The following is an 18,897-nucleotide window of genomic DNA, read 5'->3' on the forward strand; positions in this document are numbered from 1 at the left end:
TATTCTTGTACATTGGAGCAGCATTATAGTAGTTATATTCTTGTACATAGGGAGCAGTATTATAGTAGTTATATTCTTGTACATAGGGAGCAGTATTATAGTAGTTATATTCTTGTACATACTGAGCAGTATTATAGTTGTTATATTCTTGTACATAGGAGGCAGTATTATAGTAGTTATATTCTTGTACATAGGGGGCAGTATTATAGTAGTTATATTCTTGTACATAGAGGGCAGTATTATAGTAGTTATATTCTTGTACATAGAGGGCAGTATTATAGTAGTTATATTCTTGTACATAGGGGGCAATATTATAGTAGTTATATTCTTGTACATAGGGGGCAATATTATAGTAGTTATATTCTTGTACATAGGAGCAGTATTATAGTAGCTATATTCTTGTACATGGGAGGCAGTATTATAGTAGTTATATTCTTGTACATAGGGGGCAGTATTATAGTAGTTATATTCTTGTACATAGGGGCAGTATTATAGTAGTTATATCCTTGTACATAGGGGGCAGTATTATAGTAGTTATATTCTTGTACATAGGGAGCAGTATTATAGTAGTTATATTCTTGTACATAGAGAGCAGTATTATAGAAGTTATTTTCTTGTACATAGGGGGCAGTATTGTAATAATCATAATGCTGCCTCCTACGTACAACTATTGGTCCACTTTAAAACTGCTCCGTGTGTAGAGTACTTTATGTCAGTTGGAGTTTCTGCAGTGACTAGTGGTCAGTTCGCATTTATAAGACATTAGATATCATCATAAGAAAGCCAGTGACACAACAACCCCTCAGAAGTCTGGTCATATGTTATTTACTCAGGAGCCCAGGAGGAAGAAGTTTGGATTTCATGTGGCTACAACAAAAGTGTAACTGTACATGCCACTATTACACTGCAGTGCATGCTGATGGATTAGCCTATTATATGTCTCCATCTAGTGGTCATTTCTAGTTCTCACAATATCCAATGCAAGTAAATATAGTGAACGGGCTATTATATAACATTACTGTCATGATTCCTTGTGATAATTTATAACAATCTCTTTCAGCAACTAAAAGCTATACAAATATCAACATCCGTTGTGAAATATCATGTCAAAGGGCTTCACTGCAGAAAAGTGGGCTACAAGAGATTTCTCTGGGACCCCCAGAAGCAGTGTGGCTGACATGCTTTCTGTTTCTTACTACGTTACACTCAGCGGGGTCCAGGAAGCTGAGATATGGGGTGTTGTCTGCCATCTACACCTAATACAAGCTGCTAGTAATTAGAACTATTACTGAGGCCTGCTAATCTGTGAGGCATTCGAGACGCTCAGTCCTAGTCTTCGTCCAGCTCCACCATGCTGGTCTCCGCATCTAACCACACAGCACCTCTGAAGAATAGGTAGTAGGCGTTGCTGCTCACAGGGTGCTTGTTGGGGTCCGACTGAGCCTGCTCTAGCTTCTGGGAGCAGAACGGAAATTGACCAGAGCCCAGAATCCGCGTGTCCAGCTCTGCGAGGATCTGCAGCGAATACTTCAGCTCATGCTCACTGAAAGGAGACAGCAAAGAAATTAGGGAGAGGTTGTAGTTGAGGGGTCTCCAACCTGTGGCTCTACAGGTGTTGCAAAACTACAATTCCCAGCATGCCCTGGGGGGCACAGTCTACACACCACTATGATTGCAGGGTAGAGTTGCCACCTTTGTCACTGAAAAATATTGGCCAAGGTAAAAGAGGGCACGGTTTAGGGGCGTGGCTTATCACAACATATGTTTTTACCTCCATTATTCCAGTGGCTCCAGTAGTTATAGTGCCCCCTTTATTGGCCCCAGTATTATTAGGACCCTACTTAGTGGCCCCAGGAGTAATAGTGCCCCCTTTAGAGGCCTTAGTAGTAACAGAGCCCCCTATAGTGGTCCCAGTAGTAACAGTGCCCCCATTAGTGGCCCCAGTATTATTAGAGCCCCCTTTATTGGCCCCAGTATTACTAGGGCTCCCTTAGTGGTCCAAACAGTAAAAGAGGCCCCTTTAGTTGCCCCAGTACTAACAGTGCCCCTTTAGTGTCCTCTATAGTAAGAACACTCCCTTTATTGGCTACAGTATTATTAAGGGGCCATCATAGTGCCTCCTTTTCGTAGCCCCATTAGTAACAGTGCCACCATTAGTGGCCCCAGTAGTAAAAGTGCCCCTTCTAAGTTCCCTCCCCACGCCTGAACCTCAGGCCAGGCAGCAACCACAGTAGCAAGAGCTATTACTCAGGGAGGGCTCACGTGACGTTGATGTACATGCTATGTGACTCCACTTTGGGGTTCCATGACTGCTGAAATCAGCACTGTGACAGAATCCCCAAAACGGAAGCAAAAGTAACCATTCACTTCCACTGCGAACTGAACTCCCCTTTGGTGTCCGTTTTACAAGATTCCCATTTGTTCCCGATATATTTGGAGTACAGAATAGCGCAGTCAAATATGTTATTCTATACTCCATATGTAATGGAAACAAATGGGAACCGTGTGAATGATCCTTACCCTGAAGTTCCCATCGAGACAGAAGGACCTCACTCTTCCCCTCTGCATTCAGGCACCTACTGTACACAGCAGGGGCGTAACTACAGAGGATGCAGGGGATGCAGTTGCACCCGGGCCCGGGAGCCTTAGGGGGCCCATAAGGCCTCTCGTCTCCATATAGGGAGCCCAGTACTTTGAATAAAGCATTATAGTTGGGGGCCCTGTTACAGGTTTTGCATGGGGCCCGGGAACTTCAAGTTACGCCTCTGGTACACAGAGAGGAATAGGAATCTTCTCTGAGCGCTGCGGTGGCATCCTGACGGGGGCTGCAGAGTGCGTTATAGGGCTTGATGACCTGGCTGCAGCCGGCCGGAGATGCCCACACCAGGTAATTATTTTTTATCGGTCATTAATTTGGCCTGTTAAAAAAAACGCCACGGACCTCCAGAGTAAATTAGTGTACAGCACGTTACCAGCTGGGTGGCAGCCCTGTTATAGGGGACTTACAGAACGGTCACCTACCTGTACATAGTGAAGAGCACAGGGATGTTGTAGTCGCGCAGGAGCAGCAGAGTTGGTAGCCAGCCCTCCGTCAGACCCTGTGAGGCGTGAAATCCTGGTAACAGAGGAGAGAGATTCAGACTGCGGCTATATGGCAACTTTGGCTGCGCGACATTGCGTGTAAACATTGTCAATGGCGTTGTCTCACATGAATGCGACCTGTAAAATAGTCACATGACAGCAAGTTTTTTTATCGCATCACTTTTCTTAGACTTGATGTTGCACGACAAAAGTCAATGTATAGAACTAGCCTTAAAGGGCTTGTCCCACGAAAATAAGTTATCCCCTATACACTGGTTAGGGGATACTTGCCGATTGGTGGGAGTCTCACCTCTAGTACCCCCACCTATCCTTAGATCAGGGTACATCTAGAAATCAATGCACTGGCGGTTGCACATAGGTAACTGAGGCACCATTAACTTCAATGGGAGCATTGGAGATGGTCGTATTTAAATGATCTGCTATCCCCCACAGTTCCATTGAAATGAATGGAGTGACAGCGCACACTTGTGGCCACCACTTTATTGATTTCTTAATGCATCAGACCTCTGTGCTTAAAATTGGTGAGGGTCCCACGAATCAGTAAGTTATCACCTATCCGGTGTATAGGGGATAACTTGCTTTCGTGGGACAACCCCTTTAGAGTATGTTCCCATATAGTGGATTTCTGCGCATTTTTGTCAGGACTTTCTCAAGAACCACAGTTCATGAGGGGCAGTGCATATGCAAATTTGCATAAAAATACGCCTTACCAGGCTGCTTCTGGGTTATTCCTAGACGTGACTCTTGGCATTCAGATATTTCTTCAACCCCCTACCCCTCCTCATAGACAAAATTGGCAAAAAGTATGGATGTTTTGCATAGTAACTAATCACAACGTGGTTTTGAGTTTGGAATCACCATTAATCCGACACTGTTTGGTTGCCGAGGGCAACAGTAATACTTTTATCAGCATCAGGTTGATCTATTGTCGCTCATAGCAACCAATCCAGCACATTAATCGAAGGATCTGATTGGTTTCTGCGCTGCGTTTTCTTGGCTCTTGTCCATATCCTAAGCTGGCGACTATAGAAGATATCGTCACTGTGGGATACAAGGGACTTATCATGGAGATCCCGAGTGTGAGATTCCTGATAATTTATATATAGCGCTGACAGTTTTCGGGTAATCTCCAGGAGATTAGTGGGGATTAGGGATCACATAATAACAGGGCACTGCGTCATACGGGTCATGAGAACACAGGAGGGTAATAAATCATTGCAATACAGACAGGGGATAGCTAAAGGCTCATGGGCCTGGGTGCAAAAGTTTATCTTGGGGCCCCCCAACTTCTCTTAACCCCTTAATGCAGAGGTGTAACTTCAAACTCCTGGGCCCCAATGCAAAACCTGTAACGGGGCCCCCAACTATAATGCTTTATTCATAGTACTGGGCTCCCTATATAGAGAAGAGAGGCCTTATGGGCCCCCTAAGGCTCCTGGGCCCGGGTGCAACTGTACTGTCCCAGTCTTAGCAGGGCCCCTCCATAATGTTCTATGTCCGCCTTGTGTTACTGTCTTGTTTGTGGCATGCATTAGATTTATGTGGATTGAATGGTTGCAGGACCGAGAGGGTTAATGTCTGGTATGTTCTATCCTGTCTGAAAAATGTATCATATTTCGTGTATCGTTTGTGGTCATGTGATCATGCTATGTATATGTGTTTTTGCAAGAATAGAATGCAAGGAGAGCCAGGGAGTCAAGTCTAGCAGTGGAGGAGTCTAGGAGAAGTCTGGCCACGCAGACAGCGGAGAGATCGGTCTGTGTGGGGAAGCATTGAATAACCGTCCTGTAATATTACAGATGTGGCAGCGCCAACATGGAAGTTTGGCGCGCTATTATGATTTTGGCATCCTGCTATGCTTTTTACGTAGCATAAATGCCGCCATTCTCTTTGAATGGCCGTATGCATGCAGCGCAAATAGTGTAGTTGTGCTTCTCTGACTTAGTAGCGCGATAACGCGGGATGTGTTGGCGCTGTTACATTGGTACATTTCCCCTACATCATATGCTACAAGGGAAATGCGTAGCTGACCGCAGCAGCATCAGCTGAGTGGCGGGGGTGCCAAGTGTGGGCGCCGGGGCAATCAGCTGTTCTCTCTGGATCCCGCATTCTGGGAGGGGCTGTGCATCTTGGCACAACCCCTTTAACGTATTGTTAAAGCCAGTATATACGTCTGCTCTTATTAGGTCGGCTGGCTCACACAAACGGATTTAAATTACAGATTCCGCGATCACCGTCTGCGCTGAAGATCCGTGGCGAAGCGCGGGCATTGAAAGGCATGTATTTTTGAATTTTCATTCACACTCGCAGGTAGGAATTGCGTAATTCACAAGCGGAAGAAAAATCACAGTGGGTTCTATTTTAGCGCAGATTCTGCATGGAGGGCCTCCATTAAAGTCAATGGATGTGAGTGTTCCGTCGCCCATACGCAATTAACATTGTGTATGAGCGTCAGAAACACTCTCAACTTCATAGATAGAAAAGCCGGAATGCCGACTGGTGGGGAGAAAGAAATCATTCTTCCGCGCAGATAACATGGAAATCCACACGGAAAAACACTTGCATCCGCGAAATCCCGCAACCATTCGCAATTACTTTCCACAAATGATCTCCCGTTGTGGAAATCCACATGTGGAATCTGACCGGTTAGTGTGAGCCTGGCCTAATGTGGCAGAATCGTGGCAGATTTTTCCACGTGGGTCTTCCACAAAATCCACTGCAAAAATTTGAAGTTGAGCAAATGCGGGTTGCGCCCAATAATCTTGTGTGAATACGGCCTCAGAGCCCCATTTTTCTGATACAGAGCACCAAATCCCCTGCATTTTCCTATGCTCCCAGTGATTGACAGATTTCCTCTCTGTATGGACAGTGAGAAGTTCCCTTTAACCAGGCCCTGCTATTTAGTGTGGGCTTTACAGCACCTGTCTGTTCTTGAGCTGTCCCCAGCTGTCTATAGATGTAGTACAATATTACTCCTCTCTAGCTCACGGAAACTGTGAACTTAGCCAGGCTTTTTGTAGCTACTTGCTGGACTAAGGCTACCATTCCTGGCAAGCAGGGGTTGGATCAACAAGCTTCACATGAGATTCGCAGCTACACAACTACAAGGTCTGTAAATACATAGGATTCCCGAAAGTCTGGGCTCAGGGCTTGGTGGTAACCGGGCACCTCATCTCCCTAGAGAACATCGGCTCTGTCAGGTTCTCAGTAATTCCTGTCTGAGCCAACTATGGATTACACGTATACTAGATCCTGATTTGGGGTCTTCAGAATTCCAAGTACGGCAAAAGGAAAAAAATAGGCCTCAGTCATGAAGGATCAAGTAACAGGAGCAGATGGATAGAGCTTGACGTAATAAATACCTGGATGGAATCCCACCACGAGATCCGGTCTTGCCGCTCTTTCGTTCTCTACCACTGTTTCCCAGAAGTCATGGTATAGGCTCTTGTACCCACTTACATACACTCTACCGCGTGGTCCATACGCCGTCAATGGAGGTCTCATCACTGGACCATCCACAACTTCTGGTCCGATCATAACGACTTCCAGACCCTGGTTTCCGGGAAACATCTTAGCAAGCTCATCGTAGTCCGTGGCTCTGATATTTAAGGTTTCTATGTGAGAAGCCCCAACCACATGGATGGTAACCGGTCCACCATAAGGGTCAACGCGGAAAGTATTAAGAGCAAAACCAACGGTCATTGGCCTGGTGAAGAAATCAGTTGTCAAACGTTTGACCGACTCCCGGAGTTCACTGTTTTCTGGTTTCGGTTTTCCGGCATTTGCCCAAAGGATTCCCATGTAACGCCCGGCCATGATGGCATCCAGTTTTACTTCCAAGTTTTCCTGCATAGCAAACCAGTCTTCCCATGTCTTTATATTAGTGATGGATGTTGTCCAAGGAGAAGTCGGAAAAGGGATGTCACCTATGGGAAATGTATAGCATGGTCAATCAGTGGTTGACAATAGTGGTCATCAACCTGTTGTGGGACCACAACCTCCAAGCTGTCATGCCATGTTGGAGAACTACAAGCTGGAGACCACTGGCCAAGATAGATGATCCTAAATATGGTTCATTGGTATTATCAAGATGGAAAAGATTACACAAACCCTTTGCACTGAAGGGTTAAATGCGGTAAGCTTCATGCTATACCTACCTGTAAATATCAGCCATTCCACAAGCCTGTCAATCGCGGCCACTTTCAGTTTCCTGCAGAACTTCTTATGTATTGGCCAGTTCTCCCTCTGACATTCGGAAGAGCAGTAGTAAATGTTCTGACATCTAGGAAGAGGTAATGGATGGAGGAAGCAGGACATGTTTTTGGATCATGTGTTTTACAGACAAAAAAAGGCATTCATGGCATTCCGGGTAGCTAAAATACGGAGTGTGAAGCCGTGTCCAATGATAAAACGATGAGGTGCACACGTCTTAGATTTCAACTGTGAACCCGTGCCCATTGTGCATACACTGAATGATCAATCCCCATAGCCTATCTGGGCATGTATGCGCATGTAATGTGCACTAGGATAGGACATGCTGCGTTTTTGTATGCGTGCATATTTTGTGTGCATCGTGTGAGCGGCATATTGACAGTCTATGGGATATCAGTACGCTTGCAAAAACTGTGTGCGTAATACGCAGTGAACATACACTCGTGAGAATAAGCTATTAGAATCTATGGCGCTGGAACTGGCCGTCTGCTGTTATAGCCCATCCGTGCTCAGGAACGGCGAGTTGTGTGTTCAGACACGTTAGATGCAGCAGCAGCACCAGATGGTCACTCAGATCGCTGGATTTTCCCATCTAAGGGTGCCTTCACACTGCCGATTCCGATAGCGATGTGTTTTTTAATGCGAATCGGACTTTTGAATGTTAAAAACACATCGCACAAAAATCGCAAAGCACAAACTTGCGATTTTAGTGTGAAGTGTTTTTAACATTAGAAAGGACTATGGATATTCGCGTTAAAAACCGCGATTGTGAAGGCCCCCTATTGTGGATTAACACTGAAAATGATCTACGGAAAACGTGTCACGTGATTTTATGCTGCACTCCGGGGTCACAGGGAGAATCTCCATATAGAGAAGCGCCAATGGTGAGAAGGCCAGGGACTCTAATAGAGGGGTCCTTCAGTGTATAGTGATCATCTCTACCAGATCTTCTGCTTTTGTGTTTGGGTCTCATCATTAAAGGGGTTGTCTTATTGAAGTGGTCCAGTTTGGTACAGCAGGCGCAGATCCTATTTGAATTCAATAGAAGCTGTGCCTGCAGTACCAAACTGGGCCACTGGAATGTTGACAGCACTGTCTGCTTCCATACTGACCGCAGGCCAGGCGATCAGCTGATCTGCGGGAATCCCAAGCAGTGGATCCTTGCCGAACAATAATAGACATATTGGAAATACCTTTAGGCCTCCTTCACACGGCGACAAAGGCGCGTGATTTTGTAGCGTTGCTACAATGTTACAAATCGCATGTATGAGAAGCCCATACTTTCCTATGGGTTCCTTCACATATGGGATGTTTTGTAGCACACAACAACCCGACACAAAAACCTTGCGGGTCCGGCGATATGCCCACGAGTCCGGAGGTTTTGTAGCCCATGTTTCCCTATAGAAATAAAAAAATACACATACATCACCTCTCCCGCGCTCTCAGCCCAGCCACATCTTCTCCCCGGGTCCCCGGCACTGATCATCTTCTTCTCTTCTGGCCAGGGATTCAAAAATCCCCGCCTCCTGGAAGCACTGGCTGTGATTGACTGATGCTTAGCCAATCACAGCCAGTGCTCAATGAATAGCTGTGATTGGTTCAAAATCGCGGTTTGCCGCAAGAAGATACAGCGATATCGCACTGACCAATGAAGCGATATCGCTGCGATTTTCTTGCTGCGATACCATGTTGCCTGTGTGAAAGAGGCCTTAAGGTGTATAAGAAGCTGTTCTCTAGATGTCTGAGGATGAGCAGGTGATGAAGAGACATCGTCTTGGTAATGGCCAATTACCTTTTACAACGCCTCATGGCACGGGGATCGGGAAGTCGAGACGGGAGCTTTTTGCACTGTACACAGAACTTGTAGGTATCTTCCATCTTCTGAAACATCTCAGCGTATGTCCGAATGCCAAAGTTTGTGGTAAGACTGTTGCCTTCAACTGCAGACCTGGCCAGAAAAGAAGAGACAGATGACTTCCAAAGGCCAGGAAGGAAATGCATACTCTTGGCATGATGGCAAAGGTCGGTAGAAGGAAACATGGGCACCTGTACTCCGCATAGCTCTTCATGTTCAGCTTCTGGAGGATGATGTTGGACAGGCCCGGGACGTTGCTGTCCATGGCCAGGAACCCGAGGGAGTCGGTGTAGTAGCTGCTGGCTGCCACAGAGGGCTCTACACTCCTCACTTTGGAAGGCTTCTTCTTAGAAGAGACTTTCTTGTGAGACATTGTGACCAGGTGTGGATGACTGGAAGGAAGAAGACAGTGAAAGCATCTTCATATATACAGAGATACCTACCTCTTCTTATATACAGAAACCAAAAACATACCTACCTCTTCTTCTATGCAGAGACCATTAATATACCTACCTCTGCTTATATACAAAGACCATAAATATACCTACCTCTTCTTATATACAGAAACCATAAATATACCTACCTTTTCTTATACAGGGACAAAAATAAAACTTACCTCTTCTTTTATGAAGACAATGAAGACATATTCTTCATCTAGGGAGACCTTGAGAACACCTACCTCTTCTTATACAAAGACTGTAAGAGCGCCTAGCATTTATTAACCGAGAACAATAGAACACCTACCTCTTCTTATACACAGAGACAATAAGAAACCTACCTACAATAAATGGGGCATACGATGATACCTCAATGTCCTCAGGATACGATATTTGCAGCATCGCTCATTCCTGGCTATTGTAACTTCAAACCAGACTTGGGGCGCGTTCACACATCGCGGAAACTGGGCGGTTTTTCTGCAGCGGTAACAATGCTGACAAAAACCTAATTGCCCACTGAAATAAAGCGGAGCGAGCGTGTGTGTCTGCATGGGCATGCGAGTGTAGAATACGCGCACACGCATGCAAAAACACATCGCACAAGTGCGCACATACCGTAGCTATGCTTACGCCCGTGTGAAGCCGGACAAACTCTAACCTGTGGTTTTGATACAACTCGTATTCGTATTGTACAGTTTTTTTTGCGTGCGCATGGCCTGCATATTTGTGCGTAAGATAAACCCCGCAGTGCGCTCCCGCTGATTTCAACGGGCAATTAAGTTTAATTAGTTTAATAAGTGATATTTTTGTGCGCAATACGCATGAAAATGGGACAGGAAGCAGGTTTTTTTTGCATGCGCAAAAAATGCCCACGTGACCGAACCCATTCAAATCTGCAGGTTCTTTTCACTGTATACTTTCTGCGCAAATTTTGCATGCGTATCATTCTGTGCAAATGAGTTTGTGTGATTAACCCCTTAAAGGGGCTGTCCGGGCTGTTGTTTTTTCCCAAGAACAGCCCCCCATATAGCAACTAGAGATGAGCGAACGTGCTCGGCCACGCCCCTTTTTCGCCCGAATACCGCGATTTTCGAGTACTTCCGTACTCGGGCGAAAAAATTCGGGGGGCGCCGTGGGTGAGTGGGGGGTTGCAGCGGGGAGTCTTCCTGCCGTCTTTTTCAGACTACTGCGCTGTGGTCCGGAGTTTGAACGGCCAGCGAGGCAGAAGAAATTACCTCGTTTAGGCCCAACTACGCTCTTTGCCGGTGAGCGTGGTTGCGCCATCGGCCGCGTGTTTTCGCCCTTGTGTTGCTCCGTGGGGAAAAGTTTTTAATTTAAAAAAAAATAAAAAACTTGGACGACCCCCTTGACACACAGCATCACTGACAGCCCAGACCTGCGGCCGGCACACATAACGGCAAAGGGCAGCCAATCAGCGCAGATATCTCACTGCTCAATACCTGTATCAGGCTGCGGTCAAATGGGATCGAAATCCAGCGGAACGACCGCACGGAAATAACGCAAAAGGTCCACGGAAGAAATGCAGCTTCAAAACCCGCGGCCTTTTGCATTTTCTGCAAAAGGAAATCTGTCTGTTGCCCCTAGCAACTAATCACAGCGCAGCTTTCATGTTTTTTTCCTGCGTGAACAAACTTTTGCGCAGAAAAAACTAATTCGTCTGAATGAAGCCCTTGCACTCCAACGCTCTGCAGGGTCGGCTTTTATGTGCAATTTTCTTTTGTTACCTGCCGACATACCTGCGTAAATACGGCTCTCTGAGTAATCCCTAACTATAGGCGTGTATCACACGGGCGGGTTCTGTCGGATAGCAGAGTTGCGCAGGTAATACATTGATTTCAAGGCGCTTGTGTTCACATGAGCGATTTTTCTCTTTTGCAGTGAAGCGACTAGATTGCAGACTCGCGGCATGCCCCATTTTTGGGCGATTCCTCCCCCATTATTTCCTATGGGATCTTTAGAAAAAATCGCTTCGCAGTCGCACGCCGTGTAATCTCCATACAAGTGCGATGCAATTTTAATTACTGAACACTATTGGAAGCACTTGTGATTTTTTTTCCTTGTACGTGAAAATCGCAGAACATAGATGCGATGCGTTTTTTTTGTTATTGACATAACTGGCAGTCACCCCAGACGTGGTGATCAGCGGACGCTCATCGTCTGTCACTCCTGATTACAGCGGGCACCAGGAGGTGTCTGTCCGCCCTATAATTAGACACTTCCCGCACCGTCCAGGAATCTCAAGAGGAGGAGGCGGATGTGAGTGACACCAGGAGCTGCAAAATGGGGGTCAATCCGAGAGTGACCCGTGTACATCCAACCCATCCTCGCCGTCACATGGAACATACCGCAAATACTAAGTATACAGAGGCTCCACGCTGCTAAGGCCGCTCTCACACAGGCAGGAGTAAAAGCGCTGCGTTATTACTAGGACAGAGCTGCTTTGTACGGCGTTCAGTGTTAGCGTCCGTGCTCTTAGCGCAGTAACAACGCAGGCGGGGCAAGCTGATGATGTCACCACTTCCAGTTTCCCTCTCGGTGGCATAGAACTCTGCGTTCAAAAATGCGGTAAAACATTGTACACAGTGTTCTATCGCAATATTGACCTCGCTGATTTCATTAGTGACGCATCGCACTTAAAAATGCACTAGTCTAAGAAGCCCCATTGAAATCAATGGAGGCGATTTACTCTAAATGCTGTAAAAAGCAGACTGTGTGAGAGCGGCCTGACTGACTGACTGACCACTAATTCTCTAACTTTCCGGTGTCATACAAACATGAAATTTGGCAAGAGCATCCTTTAGATCCTAAATAGGAAAAGTAAAGGAGTCACAACTCGAATATTCAATTCTAAGTGCGAAAGTAAGTGACTCCCTATGTAATGTAACTAATAACACAATTCTGGACCTCACAAACATGAAATTTGCCACGACCATTCTTTACGTCCTAAATAGGAAAAGAAAAGGGGTCGCAACTTCAATAGTGAATTCTAAGCATGAAAATCCGTGATACATCAGATAGTCCTTTTCTTAGAAACCATAAAGCCTAGGGAAATGATTTGTATACTGAGGAGAATCTACCTCACCTCTATGTATATACTGCAGAATCTACCTGACCTCTGTGTGTATATACTGAGGAGAATCTATTTCACCTCTATGTGCATATACTGAGAAGAATCTACATCACCTCTATGTGTATATACTGAGGAGAATCTACCTCACCTCTGTGTGTATATACTGAGGAGAATCTACCTCATCTCTGTGTGTATACACTGAGGAGAATCTACCTCACCTCTGTGTGTATATACTGAGGAGAATCTACCTCACCTCTGTGTGTATATACTGAGGAGAATCTACCTCACCTCTCTGTGTATATACTGAGGAGAATCTACCTCACCTCTATGTGTATATACTGAGGAGAATCTACCTCACCTCTATGTGTATATGCTGAGGAGAATCTACCTCACCTCTATGTGTATATACTGAGGAGAATCTACCTCACCTCTGTGTGTATATACTGAGGAGAATCTACCTCACCTCTATGTGTATATGCTGAGGAGAATCTACCTCACCTCTATGTATATATACTGAGGAGAATCTACCTCACCTCTATGTGTATATACTGAGGAGAATCTACCTCACCTCTATGTGTATATACTGAGGAGAATCTACCTCACCTCTCTGTGTATATACTGAGGAGAATCTACCTCACCTCTCTGTGTATATACTGAGGGGAATCTACCTCACCTCTATGTGTATATACTGAGGAGAATCAACCTCACCTCTATGTGTATATACTGAGGAGAATCTACCTCACCTCTGTGTATATACTGAGGAGAATCTACCTCACCTCTATGTGTATATGCTGAGGGGAATCTACCTCACCTCTATGTGTATATGCTGAGGAGAATCTACCTCACCTCTGTGTGTATAAACTGAGGAGAATCTACCTCACCTCTATGTGTATATGCTGAGGAGAATCTACCTCACCTCTGTGTGTATAAACTGAGGAGAATCTACCTCCCCTCTGTGTGTATACACTGAGGAGAATCTGCCTCCCCTCTGTGTGTATATACTGAGGAGAATCTGCCTCCCCTCTGTGTGTATATACTGAGGAGAATCTAACTGAGCTCTGTGTGTGTGTATATACAGAGGAGAATCTACCTCACCTCAATGTGTATATACTGAGAAGAATCTACCTCCCCTTTATGTGTATATACTGAGAAGAATCTAACGCTTCTCTATGTATATATACTGAGGAGAATTTACCTCACCTATATGTGTATAAACTAAGGAGAATCTAACGCTCCTCTGTGTGTATATACTGAGGAAAATATAACTGACATCTGTGTGCATATACTGAGGAGAATCTACCTCCCCTCTGTGTATATACTGAGGAGAATCTAACTGACCCCTGTGTGCATATACTGAAAGGCTGTAAAGTACATAAGGAGGTGGCCATGGACTGCAGGGATGGAGCATGCCTTTAAGGCAAAGAAGGGGCTGCAAACTCCAGTCTGGTGGTGAATTTGAATAAAAAGGGGCATGACCTTTAAAGGGGTTGTCCCGCGCCGAAACGGGTTTTTTTTTTTCCAACCCCAACCCCCCCCCCCCGTTCGGCGCAAGACAACCCCGATGCAGGGACTGAAAAAAAGAACAGCACAGCGCTTACCTGAATCCCCGCGCTCCGGTGACTTCTATACTTACCGGTTGAAGATGGCCGCCGGGATCTTCTTCCTCCGTGGACCGCAGCTCTTCTGTGCGGTCCATTGCCGATTCCAGCCTCCTGATTGGCTGGAATCGGCACGTGACGGGGCGGAGCTACACGGAGCCCCATTGAGAAGATAAGAAGACACAGACTGCGCAAGCGCGTCTAATTTGGCCATTCGACCATTTTAGACGGCGAAAATTAGACGGCAACCATGGAGACGAGGACGCCAGCAACGGAGCAGGTAAGTGAAAAACTTCTTATAACTTCTGTATGGCTCATAATTAATGCACAATGTACATTACAAAGTGCATTATTATGGCCATACAGAAGTGTATAGACCCACTTGCTGCCGCGGGACAACCCCTTTAAGAGTAAAAGGTAAGGTTGTAAAGCTATCAAGACATTGACCTCTCCCCTCCTCCTGATGCACAGATATCAGGACACTGACATCCCCCTCCTAATACACAGATATCAGGACACTGACCTCTCACCTACTTCTAATACACAGATATCAGCACACTGACCTCTCCTCTTCTCCTTATACACAGATATCAGCACACTGACCTCTCCCCTTCTCCTTATACACAGATATCAGGACACTGACCTCTCTCCTCCTCCTAATACACAGATATCAGGACACTGACCATTCCCCTGCTAATACATAGATATCGGGAAACTGACTTCTCCCCTCCTCCTAATACACAGATATCAGGGCACTGACCTCCCTCTTCCTTCTAATACACAAATATCAAGACACTGACTTCTCCTTTCCTTCTAATACACAAATATCAAGACACTGACTTCTCCCCTCCTAATACAGAGATATCAGGACACTGACTTCTCCCCTCCTAATACACAGATATCAGGACACTGACCTCTCCCCTCCTTCTAATACACAGATATCCGGATCCTGACCTCTCCCCTACTTCTAATACACAAATATCAAGACACTGACTTCTCCCTTCCTTCTAATACACAAATATCAAGACACTGACTTCTCCCCTCCTAATACACAGATATTAGGACACTGACCTCTCCCCTCCTCCTAATACACATAGATCAGAAAACTGACCTCTCCTATACTCCTTATACACAGATATCAGGACACTGACCTCTCCCTACTAATACATAGATATCAGGACACTGACCTCTCCCCTCCTTCTAATACACAGATATCAGGAAACTGACCTCTCCACCCTATACACAGATATCAGGAGACTGACCTCTCCCTTCCTCCTCCTAATACATAGATATCAGGAAACTGACCTCCCCCCTCCTACTAATACACAGATATCAGGACCCTGACCTCTCCCCCCACCTAATACACAGATATCAGGACCCTGACCTCTCCCCCCACCTAATACACAGATATCAGGAAACTGACCTCTCCACCCTATACAGAGATATCAGGAGACTGACCTCTCCCTTCCTCCTCCTAATACACAGATATCAGGACCCTGACCTCTCCCCCCACCTAATACACAGATATCAGGACCCTGACCTCTCCCCCCACCTAATACACAGATATCAGGACACTGACCTCTCCCCTCCTCCTAATATAAAGATATCAGGATTGTGCACACTATCCTCTGTAATTAGGTCTACTCCGCCAGCAGTTTTAGTGAGTCACAGTGCATATGATTAGCTGTTGCTGGGGGTCCTCACTACTGTAACCATGTAATAAAATCTGCTTTTCACTACTCCTGAGTCTATTGGGGTGTCAGCCAACAAGCTCCTTCTCAGCGGCACCACAAGCATCTGCTGCTCTGAAGAGCCCCCTCATCCCGTCCTTGGGTTTCATCTCTGCGGTGTTTATGTGTGTAAGACATCTCCATTACATGTGCTAAATATATGTTTACATTTTGCCATCCATATATAGGTGCAGATCAGACAGGCGGTGAAGTCATATCCCACAGAGGTGCTCACCCAGCTTTCCCAGAACCCTGAATGACAAGCGGGAGCAGAGAAAGGCTGCATTCATCTACAACTAACACAGAGAAGAGGTTTTGTGTCTCTACATTTAATCATTGTATAAGGAGACATTCCGCAGCTTTCACATACATTTTGTGTTTTGATCCTACACTATTCTAAACAGTTTGTCTGCCCGTTAGTGAAGTGGACCTTCAGAGACTAGATGTATTTTGCAGTGCATTTCTCAGTTACTTATGATGCTTTACAGTAGAAGTCAACATATGATCTATCTATCTTGGATATACATTACTGATCTATTGACATGTTTGGGCACTCATCTGGTTTGATATGATAGATAGATAGATAGATAGATAGATAGATAGATAGATAGATAGATAGATAGATAGATAGATAGATAGATAGATAGATAGATAGATAGATAGATATGTGATAGATAGATAAATAGATAGATATGAGATAGATAGATATGTGATAGATAGATAGATAGATAGATAGATAGATAGATAGATAGATAGATAGATAGATATGAGATAGATAGATAGATATGTGATAGATAGATAGATATGAGATAGATATGTGATAGATAGATAGATAGATAGATAGATAGATAGATAAATAGATAGATATGAGATAGATAGATATGTGATAGATAGATATGTGATAGATAGATATGAGATAGATAGATATGTGATAGATAGATAGATATGAGATAGATATGTGATAGATAGATAGATAGATAGATAAATAGATATGAGATAGATAGATATGTGATAGATTGATAGATAGATAGATAGATAGATAGGAGATAGATCGATAGATCGATAGATATGAGATAGATAGATAGATAGGAGATAGATAGATAGATAGATAGGAGATAGATAGATATGTGATAGATAGATATGTGATAGATAGATATGTGATAGATAGATAGATAGATAGATAGGAGATAAATAGATATGAAATAGATAGAACAACAAGAAAGAAAAATAGAGAAAGAAGTTTTGTGCATAGAGATAGTTTGACAGAAAATTAGATAGATAAAGACAGATAAATAGATATGAGATAGACAGACTAGATAGAAAGATATGAAAGGAAATAAAGAAAACATGAAATACTTTGACAGACAATTAGATATAAGATAGAGAGAACGATAGATATCACAAGAAAGAAGGTATGCATATAAGATAGTTTGACAGATAGATAGATAAATATAACAGATAGATAAATAGATATGAGATATATAGGTACATATGAGATAGATAGATATGAGATAGATAGAAAATAGATAGATAGATATGAGATAGATAGATAGATATGAGATAGATAGATAGATAGATATGAGATAGATAGATATGAGATAGATAGATAGATAGATAGATAGATAGGAGATAGATAGATATGAGATATATAGATAGATATGAGATAGATAGATATGAGATAGATAGATAGATATGAGATAGATAGATCAAAAAAGAAAGAAAAAGAGAGAAAGAAAGAAGCTATGTGCATAAGAGATAGTTTGACAGAAAATTAGATAGATTAAGATAGATAAATAGATATGAGATAGACAGACTAGATAGAAAGATATGAAAGGAAATAAAGAAAGAAACATGAAATACCTTGACAGAAAATTAGATATAAGATAGAGAGAACGATAGATATCACAAGAAAGAAGGTATGCATATAAGATAGTTTGACAGATAGATAGATAGATAATTGTATGTTATAAAGCTTAGAAGTCACATGTAGGAGCTAACAGTTAACATTTCCCCCATTCCTCAGGTTTCTGGACTCTATGACAAAGGTGGAACATTCCTGCCAGGTTCCAGTAAGTGTTCTAATGGGTGCCGTCCATCCGATTGTGGAGTTACCTGCAGGCAAGTCCCCTCTGCTGCTTCGACGATGTCTTATAGGTTCCTGGGATGAGGGACCTTCAATGATCTGTGAGTCTCCCCCTGCCCCCCCATTAGTGGGAAAAGTTCCCTAGGGCGGCTCTCACAGCTGCCAAAATGTGTGCCAGACCTGTATCTCTATAAATATCCCTCATGTCTGCCTGCACAGGTTGGTAAAATGGAAGAGTTTACATGACGGGAGTAACCCTTCAAACACCAGGTAGGTTATTACTCTATGCTATACTCCAAATATAGCAGAAATAAAGAGAATCCTTGTCAACAAGACATCAAAGTGGTGCCCCTATGACTAATGACAGTGAATGGTTCCGTTCTGAGGTTCTGTCTTAAATTACCTTTTTTGCACCTGTCACAGAACACCAAAATGCTGTGTGATGACAGTCTTAGATACAGCAGGAGACGGTATCACAGATAATAGGATTAGATACAGCAGCTCAGTAGTGTAAATGTTGCCAGCGAATGAATGATAAATGATAATTCATTCACTTATCATCTGTCATTCACTTTATGCAGGCATAAAAACTGAACGATGATTGGCCCATGTAAGCAGGCAGTTGTCCATCTATGAATGATGGCCTGTTTATTGTGTGAGAGAAGCCTTAATATTATTTATCATCTGTCTTGTCTTGTAACCTGCTCTTCTTCACTATTTTTAGATATTGAGATATTATGATTGTTTCCATCACAGGAATGCAAGGCAATTTTTCAAAGCCATTTACTG

General features: G+C 44.1%; 1 protein-coding gene across 1 annotated transcript; it reads right to left on the bottom strand.

Moving 5' to 3' along the window:
• Positions 1-810: 810 nt before the first annotated feature.
• MSS51 (MSS51 mitochondrial translational activator) lies at positions 811-18,299 on the bottom strand. The gene is made up of 7 exons (XM_066576724.1): positions 18,138-18,299; positions 9,361-9,561; positions 9,107-9,262; positions 7,260-7,384; positions 6,465-7,028; positions 3,022-3,115; positions 811-1,543 (listed from the first exon to the last, which is right to left on the bottom strand). The coding sequence occupies exons 2-7, from the start codon at positions 9,540-9,542 to the stop codon at positions 1,330-1,332; spliced, it is 1,335 nt and encodes a 444-aa protein (XP_066432821.1). The 5' UTR covers positions 9,543-9,561; positions 18,138-18,299; the 3' UTR covers positions 811-1,329.
• Between the last annotated feature and the right edge of the window lie 598 nt (positions 18,300-18,897).

The sequence above is a fragment of the Eleutherodactylus coqui genome, chromosome 8 (genome assembly GCF_035609145.1).
Source record: "Eleutherodactylus coqui strain aEleCoq1 chromosome 8, aEleCoq1.hap1, whole genome shotgun sequence".
Taxonomy (NCBI): Eukaryota; Metazoa; Chordata; class Amphibia; order Anura; family Eleutherodactylidae; genus Eleutherodactylus; species Eleutherodactylus coqui.

What these genes read in the sequence shown, in the direction of transcription:
- MSS51 (XM_066576724.1), bottom strand. Translation starts at nt 9,542, where the DNA reads ATGTCTCACAAGAAAGTCTCTTCTAAGAAGAAGCCTTCCAAAGTGAGG. An exon ending in GCCATGAGGCGTTGTAAAAG is followed by an intron (nt 7,385 to 9,106) that starts GTAATTGGCCAT and finishes ACCTCTTCCTAG; the next exon opens with ATGTCAGAACATTTACTACT. An exon ending in CGTGGTGGGATTCCATCCAG is followed by an intron (nt 3,116 to 6,464) that starts GTATTTATTACG and finishes CTCTGTTACCAG; the next exon opens with GATTTCACGCCTCACAGGGT.